The 23,930-nt window shown below is 48.2% G+C and overlaps 1 protein-coding gene across 6 annotated transcripts in view; it reads left to right on the top strand.

Moving 5' to 3' along the window:
• Positions 1-23,930, top strand: part of LOC103819172 (histone-lysine N-methyltransferase EHMT1) — a 118,661-nt gene that overhangs the window by 11,315 nt on the left and 83,416 nt on the right. Inside the window, exon 1 of one of the 6 annotated variants that reach the window (XM_050980830.1) lies at positions 7,902-7,923. The exons of 4 other annotated variants lie outside the window; for them this stretch is intronic. Coding sequence is in view for 1 of the 2 variants with exons in the window: in XM_030230020.2 (XP_030085880.1) it covers positions 8,415-8,507 (93 nt within the window). In the remaining variant the exon portion in view is untranslated. Of the gene's footprint in view, positions 1-7,901; positions 7,924-8,263; positions 8,508-23,930 lie in introns of those variants that run through there. One more of the 6 variants, XM_030230020.2, reaches the window with a different exon arrangement.

Below are 23,930 nucleotides of genomic sequence, written 5' to 3'. Positions count from 1 at the left end.
TCTTAAATCCTACTTAAACCTCCCTCTCCAGCAGATCAGCTTTGTTTGGCTCTGGGCACAGGAGTGGGAAGGAGTGTGTTATATTCAGTTCTAGAAGTTAAATTGCATGGAAGGAAAATCAGGCAGGATTGTTTTCTCACTGCATTATCAGAACTGTGTGAAGGTTTGGCCAATGGAGGGTTGTGCTAACTGGAAATATCCCTGTGTGTCACATCAGCAGGGGAGGAAAGGAGGAGGAAAGAGAGGGTTTCCTGCCTCTGCCAGACAGTCCCTGCTCCTGGGTGTCCCAACTGTTTGTTCTTCCCTTGCTGCCTGGGGACTGAGAGACACAGCCCACCTCTGCAAGGGAATTCCCAGGAAAATGGACAACCACAGAACCACTGGATCAATCAGGCTGGAAGGAGAACAGTGGCTCATCAGGCCCATTTCTTTCAGTGGGAATACTTGAATCAAACTGATTGTTAATCTCCATGTGAGTTGAGCAGTGAGTTTTCCCAAGCTGAGTTTCAGAGCTAATCCCCTGTAGCCACTGCCATTATCTGGGTGCTGTGTCTCCTCCCCTGAGCTCCCCAGCTGTGCTGTGGCACTGGGCACATCTGTCCCTCCCCACAGGAGGCTGTATCACCTCCCTGCCTGCTGGGCTGAGCAGCTTCTGGGATGAGCAGTTAACATCTCTGCCTTTTCTAGTGCATCCTCTGAGCTGCTGATGTGACTGCAACAGCTTCTCCAGGGATATGGTGCCCAAAATCAGATTAAAACCCCCTTCCTTGCCCTGCCAGTCCCCAGGGGTGTGATGAGGGATCTCCCTGGGGCATGGGCTGTCTATATGAACACAGTTCCATGGGGGAATAGCCCATGGTCCAGGGCAGACCCAAAGCAGGAGGAAGAGGAGCGGGCCAGAGCTGGGGGCTCTGCTCTGGAATTACCCAACAAGGCCAGACCGGAGGGTTTTGGGCTAGCAAGCATTAATGCATCAGAGCAGTAATTCCTAATTATGACAGTAATACTGTTCCAGAGCATTCAGTACTGCAGGGAGAGCTGTTTGTGGTGGCACAGTGGCACAGACACTGGAGCAGGCTGCAGGTCCAGCCCTGGCTGTGTGGGCAGGTGTGAGCCTTGCCTCCATCCAGGAACTCTGCCTCGGAATGCTCTGTGGGTGGCTTGGATGGCTTGAACGTGGCTGCAGTTTTTGCTGGCAAAATTAGCCTTCCTGAGTGAAGTGAGCTGCTTCCATGGCATAAAGATCATTTTGGATGGGCTCCTGGGCTCCTCCCAGCCCTCCTCAGCAGAGCAGGAAGAAGCAGATGTGACGTGTTTTCCCCTCAGTTACAGGTTTTATCCATTGTCAGGATGGTCATGGCAGCTCCTTTGCATGATGAAAGCAATGACTATTAATGAAGATTGTGGTTGTGTAATGATGATACCCAGGCTGAAGCTCTTTGTGGGGAGTTCTGGGGCACAGCCATGTTGGTATCAGCACATTCAGGCAGGAGAGCGTTTCTGATGGTCAAACTTTGATCTGTCTCAACAGAACTGTCATATATAGAGGTACCTTTATCAGGAATGGCTAAAAAGATGCCTAAATATTGGTTGGACCAGTCTTCATGTCCTTGGATTAATTTAGTTATTTTTTTATGTTATACAGTTCCAGCATTTGTCATTCTGTCTGTTTGAAGTTTTGTATTTTTCTGTGCTTTTTGTTGTAATGGTCAAATGGGGAAGAAGCTATTTTGGAATTGGGAAGCTGGGCTGGAGGTGCCAGTTGAGGTGAGGCTGGAGCACATCCCAGTGCTCTGCTCTGCGTGCCATGGGCAAGGTGCATTGCTGAGCAGAGCTCAGAGGGGACAGAGATTCCCCAGAGCTGTGAGCAGGCACCTGAGCATTGGCACTGGGCTGGTCTGGAAGGTCACACTCACAGCCATGGGTAGCAGGGCCTTGGGTCAGGTTGTGCAAACCCTTCAGGTTTCCTCAGGTGTGGGGTCTCCCTGAGCAACCTTGGCCCTGTGTTCCCAGCAACAGGCAGGCTCTGCTGCTGGGATCCTCACTACTCATGTGACTTCCCTACCTCTGAATTTTAATCCAGAGAGGGGAATAAATACTGTTTATCCTCTTTGCTGCTTGGTCTGTAACCTGTGCAGGTGGTCACAAGGAGCTGAGGCCAGCTCTGAGCCTGGCTTTGAGCCTCACTTCCCTGGAGCTGGTCCTGCCTTTGCTCATTTTCATAATCCACCCTGAGGACTTTTGTGTCTTCATCAGCTTCACTGATGAAGGATTTGCTTAAGCTTTGAAGAAATTTTTTTTTTAATTTTACTCTTCAATCTAGACACCTCCAGGACTTTTCCTGCTGCTGCTTAGTTGTGTGAGTGCTTTGTAATCCCATGTAGCAAATGTGACTCTTGCAAGGGGCTCCCTTTCCTCTCAGAGCCTTTTGGAAGCTGTTGGCAGAGCCAGGGTTAAAGCCACAGGTGCAGGTGACAAGACCACCAGGCACAGAGGGACAGTGTTTGTTACATAACAAAGGTTACCTTAAAACTGTGTTTTTATCATGAGCTACACATCAGAGTTAGCCAGGTCCTTGTGACCAGTGTGGTGCAAAGGAATCCAAGTGTGTGTGGAGGATCTTCTGAGCTCTTGCAAAGTTCTCCAGGGTTGGGCTGCAGACAGCCTGATGCAGCACACACAACCCTCCAAGGATGGATTTTGGCAGTGGGTTGCCATCACACAGCAGCCTGGTGTTTGCTGTCTGTCCCTGCCCAGCTCCAGGAGTGACAGTTCCAGCCAGGACACTCTCCACACTTCTGGGGTGCAGTGTCCCTGTGCTGAACATGCCAGAAGGGACAAAGGGGATCCCTGAATCAGTCTGCCTTGAGGATTATTTCCTAAGGCAGCCATGTTCCTTACAGCAAGGGCCCCTCTGCCAAGCCCTGCAAGGTGCAGTGGGATCCCCTGGTCTCAGTGAGCTTCTGGAATGTCAGCTAACTTGGATTTGTCCAGTGAGAGGAATTCTGACCATGTCTCCTGCTGCAAGGACAACCTGCTGGACATCCAAGCAGGGATTTACTCTGCCTTTACAGGAAAATATGTCCCTAATTCCTACAAAGTCAGCTGGGAAGGGCAGCCTCATGCTGGGCATGAAAGGAGGGATCACAGAGAGGAGCAGGGCTCTGGTCAGTCATGGGGCTCCTGATGAGAAGCAGACATGGGGATGAGCTGCTGGAATTCCTTACTGGGACGATCTACTTGCTAAATTATCATTCTGCCCAGCAGAGGATGGGAGATGGCAGTTCCCTGCTCTGAGGGAGGTCTCCTGGTCCCATTTTTCATTGTTACTGTCTCCTTGATCACATCCTCCGTGGGGCTGTGGAGTCCTTTTGTTCTCTGCTCTACTTTCCAGCATTTTTGTTGCTCTAGCAACACTTCCAGCCCCAAAGCAGCGGGATCCTGGTGCTAACACAATGCTGCATTTGAAAGAAGGAAGCAGAGCACGACAGGTGATCTCCAGCTTTTGTATGGAATGGCTGTGCCTTGAGATGGGAGGATGAATGGCAGGTTGTGTTATCTTATTGTCTTGCAACTGGCATTGCTTTTGTCATAAAAGGTGAGAAATAGTTTTGTGTTCCTGCCACAGCTGTGGTTTGTAAAGTTGCTGTGTTATTTTCCTTGTGTGGGGTAGGTCAGCACTGGTTTGAGTGGGGCTGTGGGAGCCAGGCCCATGGCAGGCAGCTCCTTCCTGGGCAAATAAAGAGTGTTTTCCATGCCCAGCAACTCCAGCAGCTTTGCAGGCTCCTCCCCAGAGCTGGGCTGCCCCTGGACTGTCCTTACAGCGTGGATCCACTGACCTGCTGGCCATCTGCACTTTTGGAGGGGGAAGGAAAAGGGTCCATATTTGTATCAGAAAACTGCAGGTATTGGGTGAAAATCTTTCCTGCAAAAGTCAGGAGCCTCTGGTGCTCTGCACTGCGGTTTGTGGGATCCTGTCAGCTGCTCTGGCATCTTGTAGCTTCTCTATATATGGTGAGAGTGATACAGGAAGATGCATTTAACACCTTTTTTTTTCCTCCTGGGTGCTCTCCCATGCTTTGCCACGCTGCTGCAGACAAGGCTGGCAGTGTCAAAGCCACCTGTAGGTGCTCTGTGGGTAAGAAGAGAAGAAATCTTTTTGAGATTTTGGGCATAGCTTCCCACAGCTTCCTGCTGGCCCAGCCACTGCTGCAAGGACCCGAGTGCACCCTGTGTAGATGGAAGTGAAAACTTCAGTAGGCTCCTCAAGAAGTCTGTCCCAGCTGCCAAGTACAGTTGAAATAATCCATTATCTGCTGCCTTTCACCCAGCCTTCCCTCCCAGACCACTGAAAAGTGTTGAAGACTGTGGATATTTAGAATGCATCCTCAGATACCTGAATTTTGTGGCAAGTGGAATGTGAAGAGTGAGTACCAGTTATGGGATTGATCTTGTTTCCAGTGGGTCATCCCTTTTTATTTAGATATTAGGCTCAGAATCTTGTTTTTTGAAGCTGGTATGGTTGCAGATACTCTGTCTGCAAGATTTGGTCATCATTATACAAGCACTCCCCTGCCTGTGACCAGTGGTAGGATATTTCCAAGTCATTCCTTTTCCTCTCTTGGGCACTTTGCAGTTTTTGGGCCCCTGGCAGCCAGCCTAGGTGGGGTCACTGTGGTGTGGTGGTGGAGCTGCCCCAAATCTGGGATGTTTCTGTAGCACTGAAAGCTTCACAGGCTCCAAGGGGCTTGGATTTACAGTGCTTGGGGAGCTTTTGGGTGTCTTGGTTACATCCTCCTGTGCCCCTGGTGAACTCCTGATGTGGAGGACAGAGCATCCTGCAGGCCACCACCCTCCTCAGCAGCACCAGCAGGATTGTTGAGTGTTGCTGTTTTTTTGGTACTTTTAGGCTGTTGCCATGACTTGTGCAAGAACCCATGGACAAACAGGGAAGTTTCTAGAGTCTACAGAACTAGATAGAAGGTTGTGTTTGCCCTTGCAGTGATAGATAGACAGATAGATAGATAGATAGATAGATAGATAGATAGATAGATAGATAGATAGATAGACAGATAGATAGATAGATAGATAGACAGACAGACAGACAGACAGATAGATAGATAGATAGATAGATAGATAGATAGATAGATAGATAGATAGATAGATAGATAGATAGATAGATAGATAGATAGATATTGTCATTGCACTGGGCTGGCATTCCAGCTGCATGCTCAGTCTTCTGCAAATTAAATGGGCAGTTTTTATCTCTTTTCATATAGATGAGCCTGTAAAGGGAGTCTGCACTGAGAGCATGAAATGCCTCCCTGAGTTTTCAGCTGGTTTTCTTTGTTGCACTCTTGGCACTGCCGGGTTTAAAGCGTCGCCTCTGGGTCACACTGAAATGCTCAAGAGGAGCCTTTGGCTCCTGTGCTTTTCTCATGTTTAGGCCATGAAAAAGCAAGGAAATGCATTTCCTGGGATGAAATGATTAATTGTGCACCCAGGGTACAGAGGTCACAGCAGGGGGATAAGAGAGGTGCCACTAATTTGCTGTCTTGGGGGTGTTAAACACGTTTTTGTTGGGGTTTGAGGCTCTTGGTGAGCAGCAAGATGTGTCCCAGGGACTGAGGAGTGTTTTGGGAAGGCTGCTTTTCCCCTAGAAGTCATTGTTTGAAGGAGAAGGGTTTTGCTTCTTCTTCTCCCTCTCATCATCTTCATCCAGCTGTCACTCATGCTGCTCCTGAGAGGTGAGGAGTGTCAGGGGTGGATTTCAGCACATCACCTTCTATCTCCCGTGCTGTAAATTAGTGATAGCCACCACACTGTTCTGCAGGAATCCCCCTGACCTGGCTGCTCTTCCAGCCAGTTTGAAGGCTGGGTGGGTTTTTAAATGATGATATTTTAAAATTTGAGAACAGCTTTGATTTATTGACCTGCTGCCTCCACAAATCGAGCTGTCTGGGCTGGCATCTGCAGATAAGAGGCTGTCGAGTAATTGCTTATTATTGACTGATTGCCAGCTTGGGCTGTTTGCTTGCAGAAGAATCAATAGTAGTCAATCTTCAAAGTCTAAACTCTCAGGGAGTATGACTGGTTTCCAAATGAGGAGTGACAGGTCAGGATAACTCCATAGCTGCTATCCCACCTTCACGTGTGGGTGTAATCCTGCTGTGGAGGAGGAAGCACGGGACATGATCTCCCTCCATTGAGGCTTTTTCACCTCTGCCTTCTCCAAAGTCTGGGGTTTTCTTTGCTGGGTTTTTCAGGGTCAGATCCCACCCGGCTCCAGACCTTCCCTGGAGGAGCTGGGGCAGGCTCAGCAGCACCTGAGATCCGTGGGAGGCGAGGGGAGGATGAAGTGCAGCCATCAGTCATTAAGTCCCCGAAGGATGGAGCAGGGAGGGGTGACTGAGCAGCCTGTGCTCTGACACATCCAAACCAACCAGTTTGGATGCTTTATAAATAAAACAAAGCCTCTATTTTAATGCATGGTAACAGAGATTCCCTTTCTGGGGGTGATTCTATTTAGGTGGCAACAGAGCAAAATATCCAGTGTCACCATAGGTTTTATCATTTCTTGTAGGGACGGTCGCTATGGTGAGCGAGCATTGTCAAACGCAGCCATAGCCCTTCTTTAACACTCTCCTGGCATCCTGCCTTTTTGTGGATTCACTTGTAGGGCTTAAAACCTTTAATGGGGCTTCATGGCATCAAAGACACTCCAGACTTTTCGAAAAATAAGTAAAAGTTTAGGTGGTTGTAATGGCTGGGGTGAAGCCTGGCGCTGGATCTGGGAGGTGGTCTCAGACCTTGGGCTGCAGCCCCCTCTGGGCTTTTTCTCCTTGGGCTCAGAGGTTGTGATTTTCCCTGGACTCAGGGGTTGCAGTCTGGTTTCTGCATGTCCTAGACTCAAGCTGGGTTTAAAATTTGAAATAAGAGCCTTTGGGGGGAGGGGGAGGCTTGGATCTCTTTCAGCTACAAAGAGCAATTAAGCAACAGGACATAAAATAGATAAATGGGAAGGGGAAGGGCAGAACCCTGGAATAGGAGAAGATGAAAATGGAAGAAACTATTTCTGCAGTGTATTTGTTCTTAATGTTGGAACTTTATTTTCACCAGGAAGGCTTTGAATTGAGGGTCGTCCTTTGAGGTGAGGGAGAAATATCTCAAATAGAGCAGCTTAATCTACAGTGGTCTAGGAGAGAATGGACAAGATTACTTGAATAGCCTTGTTTAGACACTGGATTTGTTGTCTATCAGCAAATCCTCATTTGCATGGGTCCTTAATCTGTGGAGTTAAATGTGTCTCAGGATCTGTTACCAACTGTGATGCAGAGTTGAGAACTAGATTTTTAAATCTGTTCCTTTTTATTTGAATGTTTCCCCTCCCCTCCCCCTCCCTGCACCCCAAATTATCTTCATGATTTTTTTCTGAAAAGCAAAGATGAGCCAACAAGTGATGCAAAAGGAAAAATGTGCCAGTGAGAAGAAGCTATTTTTGACTCCACATTCAGTGGGTGAACTGTCCACCAGGCTGTAGAGAAAAGCCAAGGTCAGACATTTCAAACAGTGTCGCAGGGAAACCTCCGCCCCCCTCCTTCCTGAAAGGGGCCATGGACCTGAAATCTTTCAACCTCCTTGGAGCTGGAGGCTTGGGCAGAGCTCCTTTGTGGAGTCCTGGGAAGGGCTTTAGCCCTCACTTTGGGGGCTGCTCTGCCTGGAGCCCTGAAATGGCATTTCCTCATGTGTGCAGCAGCCCTCACTCATGAAATGGATGCAAGTGCTGAAAAAGCTCCCGCGTGAGCATGCTCACTGGAAGATTAATCCTTTAGAGGGAGTTGGAGAGTTAAGCTACTGTAATTTCTCTGCAGTTGGCTGCAGTAAACAACTGCTCTAAAGACACGAGGAAAAAAATTGACGGAGGTATATGGCATTAATGTACATATCTTTTTGTGTTTCTCCTTTCAGGTTGAGGGTTTGAGAAAGGTTTTTTTCTCTATGAGCCGGGGAAGAGGGAGCTATGTAATGATGTTATGGGTGACCTTCATGTTGTGGTTTCTTTTTTTCCTCCAGGCCAAAGTAATCCTATTTCCGTGCAAGGCCATACTGAGGCTCGGGCTGGCTTCCTAGAGCTGGGGTAGAGCACCAGGGTGGCTTCGTGTTGAGTGAAATGATTAGAGGAGGTGAGGCCTTGCTGCTCGTTGAGCTGTGTTGGCAGAAGGGAGCTGCAAACACCTCGTCCTGTTTAGTTGTGAGCAGAACCCAGTGGGACTCGATCTATCATGCTTCTGTTGGGAAGAAAATGTGTGACAGGATTAGCTTTGCCTACAGAAGACTAGTCTTTTGCTTTTGATTATTACTATTATTTTGCTCCCCCTCCTCCCCATGCCTGAGGATCTGCAATCCCGTGTCAGATGGGGGAAGGAAAACGATCCTTGAGCTATTTTGGCTTTGCTTTGAAGGCTGATGACTCTCGGCGTGTTGAGGAGGGATGCCTTGGCAGCCAGGTAAGTGTTGCAGGCACAGGGATTGTGTCAAGGTGAAACTGAGCCCCTTCCTCCCCAATCCCTGCTTTGTGGGGGCATCCCAGAGGAAGGGAAACCTCGGATGGTTCCTAATGAGCGAAGAGTGTTTTCTCTACTCGCCTCCAGAAGCGTGGGTGAAGGAGGATGTGATTTACCATCCCTGGAGCTTTTATCAGCTTCCTCTGAACGCAGCACAAGCCATGGAGGGCCAACCTGGGGCTCCCAGGACATCAAGCAGAAAAGCCTGGGTGGCTTGATTTTTGTCAGGCTGCTGGAGCTGCTCGAGTCAGTGCTCCCTGACCACGGCTGGTGTCTTTACCTCTTACAAACATCGCTGTAATCCTTGGGGATGGTGAGGAAATGGAGGTGATCTGTCAGCAAAACCTGCCTGGCGTGGGGGCGGGGGTGGGGCAGGGCAGTGTTCTGTTCTTTACCTGACTGGGATGAGTGGGAGCTGGAGGGGCTGGAGGTCACCCCTGGGCATCCCCCAGGACTTGTGTGACTGCAAGAAGGGCACACCCTTCCTCCTTGAGGAGGAGAAAATCCCAGGCTTGCCTGGCTCTGTGAGCACTCCTGGTGTGAAATTCATGTCCAATGGCTTTTATTGGAAAATGGCTTCGTGTTTCCTTGGAGTGGTGTGAAGAAGGGAATAATAATTCAATAATTTAGCAAATGTCAGTGGCTCCCACTAGTTTCGTCCTGAGGTTGCTGTCAGCTTCCATGTGATAGCCAGGTGGATTCTAACACTGCTGGATGAGTTCAGAAGGGCAATTCTATTACAGACTTGGCCGAGCTCGAGATGCTGCGGCTTTGAAGAAAATTTTGCCACCCCAATGCTGAGGTTTTTTGCTTAGTCCCTCCTTTTCCCCTCCTTTCCAGAAGCTCTGGCTAGCACAGACTGTCTGTTCTGTGGATGGTTTTAGGGAACATTGGTGGCTGTGTGCGTAGGGGGAATAATTAGCTACCAAATGCAAATAGATTGTTTCTTGCTGTTTCAAAATCATTGTAATTTCTATTGATGATGGGTTAATTATAACTTCATTTTGATGGGCGTGAGGGAAATGATAGAGATATAGCAATATAAATCTATATAGGGAAGGATGTTGTCAGAATATTGTTTTGGAGATGATTGTGAGAACAAAGACTCGTGTTGTGGAGGACCATGGTTGTGTCAGGATTCAGTGGTGCTGCTTGTTTCTCAGTGGTGGATGAGGATTTTCTCTTTCACGTTTTTAACTGATGTCAGTGATGTATCTGTCACCATGACAAGGGGCTTTAGTTCAGAGAAAAATGATCAAATTCTATTTAAAAGCACGTTTGGTGGAAGAACTGGGAAATAGTTTTTTGGAGAAGCCAAGTTGAAAGCAAGGAACTTAAAGGAAAGTGTAAAAATCTGTGATCAGGGTGTAACAAAAATGCATCTTCAGGCTGTGGTGTGTAGGTGGGGGCTGCTTCACCAGCACAGGGCCCAAGGTCCTGTGACACTAGGACTGGTCCTTGGTCTGGAACAAGGCGCTGGGCCCTGGCTGTCCCCCAGTGCAGGTCATTGCTGTCCTTCCCTTTTCCACAGGGTGACTTCAGGGAGCCTGGGTCCATCACCTCATTCTTTATTTCACCCTTACTGGGAAGAGTAATCAGGTTCATTCCTGAAGTGGTTTGGACCAGCTTTAAACCTTTTCCTCCTGTTCCAGACCCAGAATGGGGGAAAGGCTCAGCAAAGGGACAAAAGTCACATTTTCCTTAGTGCCATGGGTTTTGGCTCCAAGGCAGAGGATAAAGCCCTCCCCCTCTTGTTTTAGAGTAAAACGGAGGAAATGAGCTATTTTCAGTGGCTGAGGAGAGTCCCCAGCACAGGGCACTGTTCTTCAGCCTTACCAAGCCTTGGGACTTGATGCCTCTGGATCAGAGCACCCTCATCCCAGGGCTGCTTCCCTGCTGTGCAGGGCTCCTCTCTTCCAGGGAGACATCCAGCTCCTTTCCAGCAGGCCCTGGAACTGGTCAGTCTGGAAGGGAAACAGTAGCTCCAACCAAATCTAATTTCAGTTTGTGGGTTTGTTCGTGGGCTCTGCCAGAGGGGTCTGCAGGGCCCTGCTGGGAGTTCCCATGGAGGAGGCACCTCTCCCTCCTTGCAAACCCTGAGCACTCAGGTGTTGCTGAGCTGAGGGAGATCCTTTATCCCATGGAGCTGTGTCCTGTGCAGGGTGTTGGATTTGCATGCAGGGCAGGGACTCCTGGATGCTTTCTTTGAGATGGGTGACTTGGACTTTGCAGGAGGATTCATTGCTTAAATTTGCACATTCCTGTCTTTAGATTTGTGTGGAAAATTCTGCCTGTGTGGTCAGTTTTGTCTCTTTCTCCACCAGCACAGCTTTGTTCAATGGAGGAACAGAAACCTGAATTTGGGACTTGCTCACCTTTTTGATGTCATATCAGCCCAGGACTGTATTCAAACCAGGAAGAACAAGGTGGAACTGAATCCTGCAGGTGTATCTGAAAACCCTCCTGCAGCCTTGGCAATCCCAGGGAGGAGAAGGAACTGCTGGATAGACACAGCATGCAGGTCCCAGTCTTTAATAACCAAATGGTGACCACTTCAAAGCCTGGTGGCTTTGCTTCTCTCCCTCCTAACTGCTTCAGCCAGCCTGGACTCAACTGGCAATGCCTTTAAGAGCAGATATTGTGACAGGAGCCCTGTAATTATTTGCTGTGGTGAATCCTCTCTGTGGTGATGCTGTGTGGGAGGGTTTGCTGTCACGCACAGCATTGCTCCACCTTCAGAAGAGTTTTACCTCCTGCTCTCTTGCCTTCCTGGCCATTTTGAAATCCAATTTATGACTGAATTTTTGCTTTCTTAACACCCTGGGCTCTGTCCTTGCTGCTGCATCCTTGTTTTGTGTCCTTTGGCAGTGCTATCCTTGCCCAAAGGCTCCTGAGTGAAGCAGGGAGGGGTCTTGGGGCATTCTGTGCTCCTTGGAGCTGATGGAGCCCTGCATGGAGAGAGGATCTGAGGAAGCCTGAAAGCACCAGCTGGCAAAGGGGACTCCTTACCCCCCTTTTCCCTGAGGATTAGTGAGTGAAGTTACAGACACAGGGGAAAGAGCTGTGATTTTTAACCCAGATGTGGAATTATAGAAGAACTCCATTCCCATTGAGGGGTTTAGTGCATTGACCAGCACAGAGGACATCCAGGGTTGTGAGCATGAGAGAAGCAGTGTAAGGAGTACCTCGTGCTGGGAAAAATATGGTTGTGGGAAGGGAAAGATGGAAGAAAAATCCTGCAGGAAGAGGTGGAGTTGAACAGCTGGGAGGGAGCAGAAAGGCAGGAGACAGGGCTGTAGGGAGAGGTCTGGGATGGATGGATGGATGGATGGATGGATGGATGGATGGATGGATGGATGGATGGATGGATGGATGGATGGATGGATGGATGGATGGATGGATGGGGTTTGAAGGTGGTGGTAAAGATATTTTGTGGCTCCTAAGAACCCAAGAAGGCAGAAGAAGGCAGAGGAAACAAACTGCAGGTGATTCTTCAGGAGCTGTCTGGTCTGTGACCTACTTGCTGCCACAGTAGGTAGGTGCTTAGCAGCTAGAGGAGAAGCAGAGGAAATGGGAAATGGCTGTTCCTTGTGGGAAGCACAGGCTGCTGGAATGTGCAGGAACTCTTCCTTCAGCTGCTGGGATATGGCTGTGCCAGGGCACCAGGAGTTTGTGACTGGAGGAAGGACAGGGAGAGTTTGAGCCATTCCTGCTGGAGGGAGACAGTGCTGCATCCTGGAACCAGGCTCAGATCTGTGAGCTGCCAGAAACACTCCTGGATGGGCTCCTGGATGCAGGAGATCCTTCCCTTGGGAGCACTGGAGAACTGTCCTGTGTGGGGACATGGCTCACCCACACCCCTGGATTGAGGGGATTATTCATCCCCCACCTCCTCACAATCCATTGCTAACTGGAAGTATGCCTTTCCTGCTTCTGCTCCTTCAGGAGCCCCCACTAACCTGATCATTCTTAATCTTCTGCTATTTTCCAGATCATCAATTTGATTTCTCAGTACTTCTACAGTCCTTAGTGTTCCTGGGAATCTGTGCCTCCATCTATTATCTCTGTTTCTTTTGGAGGCTGTAGCAACCTTGAACCACACTTTCCATCCTATTTTCATAACTCCTTCTGCTAATTAGAGGAGTTCTGCAGAAAGAACTCTACGGTTCTTACCAAGATACCCCAAATTTTTCTCAGTAAATAATTTCATCTCTTGCTAATATGAACTTGAAAGCTCTTCTCTTCCATTTGTCCCCTTCTCCCTCTGGGCTTTGGGAGTGAAATACCCTTTAGCTTAACTCATGTATGTAGGTGTACATGTGTGTCACAGGGTGTCAGATCACCCTTCACCATATGAATTGTGGTGCTGCCAAAGGCTGGTGTCCAATAGTGGCTGCCTCAGATTTAGCTCTGATCCAAATGAGATTAGGAAGTGGCCTCTGTATCTTTCTGGGGGGCTGTCCTGATTTGCTATATTAAATAAATATATAAAGTGGCTCTAAGAGTGAAATGCCAGCCTTCCTCCTGCTGAAGGCATGGAGGCAGTGATTTGTGAGTCAGCAGTCCAAGGTTAACTCCAAAACTTCTGCACTTCCCTTGCAACCTCCATCCCAGAAAATCATTTCTCTGGAAAGGAAAATGAAAGAAACCTGTCCTCTGTTTTTCAGAAGTTGTGAATTGTGCTCTTGTTTAAGCTGATTATTTTATTGATTCCAATAATCCTCTCTTCCAGAGTAAAGGAAAATTAATTGTCTTCCTATTTCCATAATGGTTTGCCCTTCAGACAGTTGCCAGGCAAAGTGCTTAAAACTGAAATGAAAAGATGGTGAATGCTTAAAGTCATTGAGCTACTGTAGGAACATGTTTGTATTTAATAGGGTGGTATCACACAGTCCCAGAGTGTTATTTGCTCTGGGTTCTGTAGGATTAGGAGGGGTTTTGTTTTTGGTTTTTTTTTTTTTTTGCTTCTGCATATGAAAACGGGGTCAAGCCTGCTGTGGTAGATAGTGCAAGTCTTAGGTAGGATTTTGCTAGAGAGATGGACTGCCTGTAGCTGAGACCCTAAAATTATCTAGCATTAAAGGGAGAGTTGTCATTGGGCCTGGTTGTGTTTGTCTGCAGGGCCAGTGCCTGGAGCTGGGCAAGGACTTCCTTCCTTCCAGGTGTGATGGGAGAGGATTTACCCTGCTGGAGCTTTTCACTGACACCTACCTGGATCTTGGTTATTTTTAATTCTGTCTGGCTATAAAAAAGTTACCTGATTAATGTGGAGAAATGCTGGAATGTTTCCTTAAAAGGCTCTAAAGTGATGCAATATTCAGTGATGAATCTCAGAGCTAAATGAGTGCCTTGGTGGGTGCATTGGGTGGGGAGGGGAGTTCTGTGTTTTATCACCCAACACATTTATTTTTCATCCCAGGGCTGCTCTGGAGAAGGTGGTGTGGGAGCACTGACAGAGCTCCAGCTCCAGGTCAGCATCAGGGCAGTGCTGGATCTCCTCTTTGCTTTCCTCTCTTATCCCAGCAAGCTTTGGGAAATAGGTAAAAAGCTGGAGCTGGGGATGGTTGTGCTTCCAGTGGGGTTTATCCTGAGGGTGGGTGAGGAGAAAACCCCAGTGTGCCAACCCCGGAGCCTTGTGCAGTGACCAGGGCTTGTTACCCAGTCACTCATGTCCCCACAAGCACATCAGGTGGGGCTCCCAGGCCCAGGGACAGTGGAGGTGGAGCTCATTTACTGTGGATCCAGGAGAAGCTGCTGGCACCACCCACACCTGGGCTTGTTGCTCACCTGGCAGCGTGGCTGCAGGCACGAGGCAGTTCTTGTGTGTCCACACGAGAAATCACCTGGGAATAAATTCCTCCTGTCTCTCCTATGTTCCCCTCTCCCCTCATGTGAAATTGCTCTGAGGGAGCAGAGTGTAATCCATCACAGAAGGGAGAAGGGCAGGAGTTAATTGGTTTTCATGATCTCTCCGTAGCACTTAGTCCAGCTAATGGTGAATTGTCATGTTTGGAGACTGCCTAATCTCATAAGGGACCCACTGGGGGAAGGCTGGGCAGGAAGGACCCCTGGCCCCTGGGCATTGACATTTGCTGAGGAGCACATGAGATCATCTGCTGCATTTCCAGCCACTTTGAGCTGCCATCCCAAGCAGGAGAACAACAGGGGCCTCTCAACACCACCCAGCACTGTGGCTCATCACCTGAGTGTCCCTGAGCACAGGGCAGGGAACCACTCCTACTTAGGGGGAGCTTAGGGAATATAAAACCAGGTGTGTGAACAATCTCCCCAGGTCTCACCTGCTCTGCCCTGCATGCAGCAATCTTTTGTTTTCCTTTAAACATCCTAAACCCAGCAGGGGAATTCATTAACAGGAGTCCCCACAGACTTTTGGATTTTGCCAAACATTGATTTCAAATCACTCTCCCTCCTCTTAATAAGTGAGATCTCTCTCCTCTCCCTGTTCAGACATCTTGGGAAGGTATAGGAGTGGGCTGCAGCAGAAACCTGCCCAGATTTGTTCATTTTGTAGCTGATAGGGATTGCTTTTCCTTGCTGTTGGTGCCTTTGGCTCGTGCATGGTGTGGAAGGTGTTATCCCAGACAGATACACCCCTGTGGCCAGCTCCTGTCTGTCAAAAGCTGCTGTTGATTTCAGTATTTTTGGCTCAGTCTCTTCAATCCCAGATGGAGCTGTATTTCCAGCTAGTACACACCCATACAGTTCGTTGAGGGAGGTGAAAATGCTCCAATTTACAGCAGTCAGGGCCCTGATCCGTGGGCAGTGGCAGCTCCCTGTGCACGATGTGGGGAGGGGAGCCTGGATGGATCAGTCACGCACTCCTGTGAAATGTCTCCATGCACTCCTGTGAAATGTCTCCATGCACTGCTGTGAAATGTCTCCATGCACTGCTGTGAAATGTCTCCATGCACTGCTGGGAGAGAGCTCCATGCACTGCTGTGAAAGAGCTCCATGCACTGCTGTGAAAGAGCTCCATGCACTCCTGGGAGAGAGCTCCATGCACTGCTGTGAAAGAGCTCCATGCACTCCTGGGAGAGAGCTCCATGCACTCCTGTGAAAGAGCTCCATGCACTCCTGGGAGAGAGCTCCATGCACTGCTGTGAAAGAGCTCCAGGCACTGCTGTGAAAGAGCTCCATGCACTGCTGTGAAATGTCTCCATGCACTGCTGGGAAATGTCTCCATGCACTCCTGTGAAAGAGCTCCATGCACTGCTGGGAAATGTCTCCATGCACTCCTGTGAAATGTCTCCATGCACTCCTGTGAAAGAGCTCCATGCACTCCTGGGAAAGAGGTCCATGCTCACTATGGCTGCCAGAAGGACTTTTGAAATGGCAAAGGTTGGGAAATCATGGCAGGGAGCCCCAGAGGCCAGAGCTGAGCCAGAGGAGGAGCTGCCCCTTCCTAGGGCACGGCCAGGACTGGAAAAGTGAGCGTTCGTGGCTCTGTTTTTGCAGAAGCCCTTCCTTGTGCTGCAGGCATGCCATGTGCCAGGCAGTGGCCTTTAGGCTTCTTTCAAATGGCAGAAGTTTCACAGATGTAGCCTTTGCTCCTGCTCTTGGATGGCTCTGTGCAGCAGGAGCTGTGGTTGGGACCTGTGGGCTGTTACCCCTCCCAGGAGACAAAACAGCTTTTGAAAATTAATAACTTTTTCTAGTCCCACCACAGTACTGATGATCTTGTCCTTTTGTCTCCTGCTCCTCCCTGAGTGGGTTTTCGCCTTTACTGGATCTCGTCCTGATCCCTTCTTGCAAAAATCAGTCCTGGACTGGTGCTGAGATGAGTTGTCTGATGTGCTGCACTGTCTGTGGCTGTGCAGGGCAGAGAGGTGCTGGTTCATGTTAAACATTTTGCTTTGGCCAAGGGCACCCAGGCTGCCTTTCTGTGTGTCCTGTCTAGCTGAAGGATGAGAAGTTGATCATATTTGGGCATTGGAAGGGGCTGCCCAGGGCAGTGGTGGAGTCACCATCCCTGTTCAAAGCCCATGTGGATGTGGCCCTTGGGGACATGGATTAATGAACATGGGGGTGGTTGGACTTGATGATCTTGGAGGTGTTTCCCAGCCTTGATTCTGTGATTTTCTCTTGGTCCTGTGGTTAGGATTGATTATTGCACAGCATTTCCATCATCCTGTCCCCTCCCAGCACATCAGGGCAGTGTCACATCTGCACAGGAGTTGCAGTGAAGGGGCTGACAGATCTCCCTCGTTACCCAGGAGCCTGGAAATGAGTGTTCAGCACTGGCAGGATCACTGTGGGTTCTGTTTCCATCCTCTGCAGCTCATGGACAAGAAAATCACAGAATCCTTGACTGGTTTGGGTTAAAAGGGACCTTAAAGCCCATCCAGTGCCATGGCAGGGACACCTCCCACTGTCCCAGGCTGCTCCCAGCCCTGTCCAGCCTGGCCTTGGGCACTGCCAGGGATCCAGGGGCAGCCACAGCTGCTCTGGGCACCCTGTGCCAGGGCCTGCCCACCCTGCCAGGGAACAATTCCTAATTCCCACTATCCCATCCAGCCCTGCTCTTTTCAGTTTGAGGCAATTCCCCCTTGTCCTGGCACTAAATAATAAAAATGCTGAGGAGGAGGTGTTGGGGGGTGCTCCCTGCTTGTGCAACTCCCTCGGGAACCCCCCTCCTTGTCCTGCCTTTGGGTGGGAACAGCTTCTCCCCTCTGTCCATGGCATGCCCTGTTCTGACTGGGGTTTTTTGGGCACCTTTGCTGCTATCCCAGGGTGGCAGCTCCATCCTGGTCCTGCGGGGAACTTCAGGAGGAGAGGAATTCACAATCTAGGCTGCATCTGCATTTTTTTTCTCCAAGTTTTGCAAGGTCACCACTGTTACTTGCTCTGAATGCTGGATTGTGCCTCTTCATGGTTGTGGTTTCCTTTATCTCCTTGCTCCTGTAATGTCACAGCGCTGAGCATGAGCTTTAAATATAAAATTTGAGCCATCTGGGAGGTCTGGGACTGGGGGTGGGGAGGAAGGGGAGGAGTTACTTCCAAAAATCTGGTTAAAAATCAAACTGCTGGGTTTTGAGTTACAATTCAGTTGTAGCTGCTTCTCTCTGTTTACTTTTCCTTGGGATTTGGAAACTCACAGGGCCTGGATTCTACAGTAGGAGATGGACACCTAAATTTGTGGTGTTTGCTATTGAGTCTTTCTTTAGAGAGAGAATATATATTTATATATACACATTTTATATCTATTTATGATATATATATATTTATATATACATTTTATACATCAAATTGACTGAACAAACCCCTCTTACCAAGTCACTGCTGCATTTTGAAGCAGGTGGAAGAGTTGCCATGGCTGCAGTGATGGTTATTGGGCCTTTTTGAGGTTTCCAGGGCTCAAATAAGGGAAAAAAAAAAACCAAAAAACCAAACCAACATGATTTAGGTTTAGGGAAACACCATCAACAAAACCCCCCAAAACAAACAAATCTTTATCACATTTCCAATCTTCCATCTCCCCCCAGTTCCAAATGTGCTGTTTAAAGAGTTACAAATGCTTGTTGGCATAGAAACTGCAGAATGGAAGTGAAGCATGCAAATGTAAAAGGAGCCATTCTGCTGAGCAACATGGCCTGAGCCTCTGCAAAGCTGACTGAAATCTTTTACGAGGCAAAGAAAATTGTCCAGATGTTGCTTGAATTATAATGGCACTAAATATTTCAGTTTTTCAATTTACATAAATCCAAAGAGGCTTGAAATGTAGGGAATGCAGCTCCATTACCAGTGGGCTTTCTTTTCTTATGAAAGAATTTGGAGTCCAAAAATATTGCTAAAATGTGTTTGGCTCTGAGTAGTGCCAAATCCTCATTAAAACATGTGGATATTTCTGTGGTTTAATCTGTTAGAAATGCATTCAGGATCCAGTTATGTTAAATTAAGCAACAATATTGGCCTGGATGTTGTTTGAAATATTAAATGTGGCAGTCGGAACACCAAGCAAAATGTTTGCACATTTTAATCGCTCGATGAACATTTTTTTTTTTTATATTTTATTCCAAGGAATGATCAAAAGTGCTTAAAAACTGTCCCTGCTCTTCTCAAGCTGCTTCCCTGCCCCTGCCAGGCCTATGAGCATCCTGGCTCCTCCATCCCACCATGGCATGGGGATGGCTTTGTGCTGTGCCAGGAGGATGCTGCTCCCTCTGAGCATCCTGCTCACCCCCTTCCACACCCTGGAGCTTATGGACACACCCCAGAGTCCTTGTTGGGAGTGTAAAAACCCAGCCTGGCCACAGGGATTGTCACCCTACACTTGTCCTGAGAGGTTTTTCCTGCTGATGCTTTGCTCTGTTGGGGTTTCCTGAGTATTTCCTAGGACAAAACACCTCTGAACTTGCCTAGCTGCTGGTTGGTTTATCCCTGTGCTGGTGGCTCTGCCAGGATGGAGCCTCTGTGCTCTAGAAGTGATGTGGCTGGAGGGCTCCTTCCCAGCAGGGAAGGCCATGGATTTGAAGGACACTTTGGCTTGCTGAGGATTTATTTCCTATTTATTTTATTTATTATTTGTTTTAGAATTTAATTATAATTTAACTATATTTTAATTTTAAATTTTTAATTATTTAAAAATTAATTATAATTTATTAAAAAAATTCTATTTATTTCCTATTGATTTCCCCCCAGGTTGTTAATTGCCCCATGGTAAGGCAGGTCCTTCTCCCTGCTTTATTGCAGCCCTGCCAAGGAGGGAATTTGCAGTTGGGAATGTGGGAGTGGGTGACACAGAGAGCCATGAAACCCTGCCTGTGCCCTGGGACACGTTCATAATACATGGGATCTAGAAAATATCCCTGTGGGAGGGTTTCTAATGGGGCAGGAGGAGCTGTTTTATTTGAAATCTGACACATTGCCAAAGCAATTCTACACTGGTGCTTTGTCACCCTTGTTTGAAGTTTAAAATGAGGGGACTGGGGTGTATGGGCAGGATTTCTAAAGTCTCTGGTTTTGGGGGCTTTTTGAATTGCATGGCAGCTTGTGCTGCATCAGCACGAGCCCAGAGCAGGATGGTTCTGCCTGTACCTGTGTGTGATTTGATAGCATTCACACCTCTTTGTTGTCAGACATCAAAAGGGTAGGAGGTTGGTAGGCTCAAAATTCAACCAGGTTTGACTTTCCCTTTTTAGTATAAAGTTCATACTTTTCTGTGGGATAGTTTTGCAGCTTTGTTTTTTTTTTTTTTGTTGGTTTTTTTTTTTTTTAAACTCCAAACCCTGAAGTTCAGTGCAGTTTTCTTTATTCTTTTAATTTCAAGCATATGCAAAGTTATATATATATATATATAAAGTCAAGCTATATTTATATAAAACTATCTGATGATAAATTGGGATGGTTAATGATTCATGATGGAAGAAAGCAAGAGAAAGTAGGAGGCACAGTGCAGTGGGGTCATTGCTGAAAATGTCTTCTGCAAAAGCAAATGGGAGCACTGGGCAGGGCAGGCAGAGCTCCAGGGTAGGGAGGGAACCAGCAGCAATCCCATTTTTGCTGGGTTTTCTGGAATGCACCATTGGAGGGTTCCACCAGCACTGAGGGGCTGGAGTGTGTCTAGGGAAGGGTCTGGAGCCCCAGGAGAGGCTGAGGGAGCTGGGCAGGGGCTCAGCCTGGAGCAAAGGAGGCTCAGGGGGCCCTTGTGGCTCTGCACAGCTCCTGCCAGGAGGGGACAGCCGGGGGGGTCGGGCTGTGCTCCAGGGAACAGGGACAGGAGGAGAGGGAATGGCTCAGGCTGGGCCAGGGCAGGCTCAGGGTGGGCACCAGCAGGAATTTCTCCATGGAAATGTTTCTTCAGGGTTGCCAAGAATTGGAACAGGCTGCCCTAGAAGTGTTCAAAAACTTGTGTCCCCAAAAACTTGGGGATGTGGATTAGTGGTGGCCTTGACAGGGATGGGGGAATGTTGGGATTTGATGGTCTTGGAGGACTTTTCTCACCTTAATGATTCTATGAACTTTTGGGGGTTTTGAGGAAGCAGTAAAACCTGGGTTTTTTGAAAGGGGGCACCTGGGGCACTCATTGAGCTGTTGGGAGCAAGGGGAGGTGTCAGTGTCATCCCTTGTTTTACCCACCAGCTTTACTTTTATTATTTGCTACAAAGGAATCTTTCTCTTCGTCTTTAAGCTGGGTTCCTGGTTTTGTTGCACTGATGCTTGCTTAACACTTCATCCTCCATGTGGGATAGGGGCAACTGCTTCAAAACTGAATTTCCTGACAGGATGCAATATGTGCTTTATAGAGAAGATTCAGTAGCTGGGCAGGACATGTTAGGCTAAGCTTGTAGAAAAATTTTAAGTCTGAAATTAAGGCATTTAAGCCTTTTTGCTGCCTGTACCTCAAGGCAAGCAGGGTCCTCGTTTTTAAACCTGCCCCAACAGGAGATTATGAAAGAATTAGAGAGAAAGAAGTGGGATGGAGAGAATAAATTAGAAACAGAAGTGTGAGAACACACAAGAGTTAAAAATATGGGAAGAGAGTTTTGAAACACAAGAGGAGATTTTGAACTCTAAGGGACTGGGCATCAGTGCAATGAACAACTGCAAAACAGGCAAAACGTACCCAAAAACCTTCCAAGGGAGGCACTTGGGGGTGGAGGTGGGAAGGTGGGAAACAGGTGGGGATGGCAAAGGCCTGGGAGGCAAATGCTGCTGGTTGAGTCTGCAGCGGCTGCAGGAGATTTCCTTTAATTCTCCTCCAGGCCAAGGACTAAAAAGTGATCCAAGGGAGTTCCCTGAGCCCTGAGGGGATGGGTGGGAAGAACTGACCCTTCCTTTCTCCACGGGGAGCATCTCAGAGAGGCTGGAGAGGACAGGGCTCTACCAGGCTGAGAAACCTGGGTTTGAAGGTGTCCCACAAACTGAATGGTTGAAGGGAGGGGAAATGGAGCACAACTGCCTGGATGAAGAACCTGTGTAAGTTGGTGTCCCACACTTGTTTTATGGTTTTGTTTCAGTCTTGCACTGTGCCCAGTGCCAAAAGTGTGGTGTTCAGGTGGCTATTCCAGCACTGCTGCCCAGTGCAGACACAACAAAGGATGCTTTCACCTTGAGAGCCAATTTAAGATAATTTCCAATTTGATCCTTCCTAGCAAATCAAGGTAGTATCATTTCAACCTTCCTGTAACCCATCTTCAGGTAGCCCTTTCAGCACAGACGTGGCTTTTGCAGTGAAGACAGAGCCTCCATTTAATTCTCAGATATGTGGCAAGAAAGGAATGAGTTGTGCTTGGGTAGATTTTGTGCCATGGTAAGTTTGGAAGGCCCAAGCTCGGTGGAGTTTGGTTCTTCCTGCAGAATTTGGCTTTCACCTCTAGAAAAACACATGACAAAATACTGGATGAATTTTTCAATGAGATACAGGCTGAGTTGACCTTAATTGTGGAAAGATCTTGTTGCAATGCAGCTGTGCAAATCAGCACAGCTGGATCCCCGGGGAAGTAGCTCTTTAAAACAAAACAATGGCAACAACCTTCCTTCTTCCCAAGCAGACTGACTGAAGGTGAAGTCAGCTGCTGAGTGCAAGGCAGCATTGCTGGGGTTGAAATGAGGTGTAAGAACCTGGGAAAAACAAATGGATGGGAATCCCTTGAATCACTGGAGTGGGTTCCTTCCCTCCCTGCAGAGTTAGTCCTGCTGTATAAACACCTGGCAGTTATTTAGGCTGGTGTGCACAGATGATGCTGTTGCAGGAAGATTTGTGTGTACTTGTGGGTTTTTTGCTTGTGCATTGCAGTGGATGCAGCCTCCCAACTTTGATTTATGATATCCATTCCTTCCCCTTGGGAATGGAGCATGTTTATATTCTTAGAGGGATGTGCAGGGCTTTACAGGACCTTCTGCAGTGCTTTTTTCTGTGTGGAGAGATGCAGTTTAAAATGACAGGCACTTTGGGCTGCTTTAGAGTTGATCCTTAACTCTGTTCTTTCTAAAAAGGACTTAGGAAAAAAAATATTTGTGCTCCTGGCAGGTCACAGAATATTGACCTGTACATATCCAGCCTTGCAGGTTTTCCACATGTCAGGAAGGGGGAATATCAGAGGTAGGGCAGTGGTGGTGGCAGTATCTGATATTCCCTTTATATCCACCTGGCTGATGTTGTTATCGTGATCTGAGTGGGGCTTTCCCTCCTCCTTCTTTAAAGGAAAAATGGAAAAATGCCAGGGAGCAATTCTGCTGCTAGGATGGGAATGTTGTGCTTAAAGCTCAGAAGCATTTGTGGTTATCTCAGGTGCCTGCTGACAGACCTGATCCAGGGAGGAGGGGACAGGACAGCGTTCCAGGGCTGGCTGGGAGGTCCCCTCTGTCCCCTTGGAGTTGCCAGTGCCTTGTGGGTGGGAGAAGGGGGCAGGGTGCACATGGAGGGAAAGGATCATGAAGGATTTGAGTTCCTCAGGGTTTTTGCTTTGCAACACTGTATCACTGAGCCTAAATGGGGCACTTCTGTTTGGGAGCTTTCCCATGGGTGGGATTGTTCTGGAGGGGCCTGAGCCAGCCCTGTCCGTGCCTGTGGCTCCCAGTGCTCTCCAAGTCCAGAGGCACGGCTCCCCTGGGATGTGTGCTGAGAGCTGAGCACTCCAGGGAGGCACTGAAAGCTGAGTGATGTTTGCCAGGTGGTGCAGCAGCTCTGGGCTCCGCGCTGGGTCTGAAGGATCATCCTGCAGGCTGTGCCTGTAGGGAATGTGCTGTGGTGATCTCATGGAGATCCCCCCTGTCCTCCTGGGGCCTGGCTCTGTACCCTCAGCTGCTCATGGGCACGGAATCCTGCAGGAATTCTTTGGAGGGCCATGTTCTGCCACCATGGCTGGATTTGCTTGGCTTTTGCATGAAACCTGCTGCAGCTCCATTGCCCACGTGCAGCAGAGTCATCACTGAGGCTGCCTTGGTGAACTGCTCTGGGCCTGGCTCTGAGGTTGTGATCCAGCTGCTGAAAAGCTTCCTGTGCAACTCCAGAGCTTTCAGCTACCAATTAATGTCTTACAAAACTGCTGGAGGAAGGGAAGCTGACTCCGGCAGTCCTTGAATTTGTTAACTGGAGCTCAGGAGTGATCAAGGCTGGTGTTTGGCTTCCTGTTGCAGAAGAGAAATACTCAGGATTTATTTTTTATTTTTATTTTATTTTTATTTTATTTTATTTTATTTTATTTTATTTTATTTTATTTTATTTTATTTATTATCACGGATGAACCAATGACTTCTGCTTGTTTTTCCTCTGGAGTGACGCTGTATGAGAGTGGAGGAGAAATTCCATCATACTTTTGATGAACATTTGAATTCAGATCAGCACAGGGAGGGAGGGTCTGGGCCTGTACAGCCCTTTTCTGTTTCTTGTATAACAAATAGTGT

Source organism: Serinus canaria, chromosome 17 (assembly GCF_022539315.1).
Source record: "Serinus canaria isolate serCan28SL12 chromosome 17, serCan2020, whole genome shotgun sequence".
Taxonomy (NCBI): Eukaryota; Metazoa; Chordata; class Aves; order Passeriformes; family Fringillidae; genus Serinus; species Serinus canaria.
The sequence above is the reverse complement of the archived record's forward strand: the minus strand, read 5'-3'. Positions and strand labels throughout refer to the sequence as shown.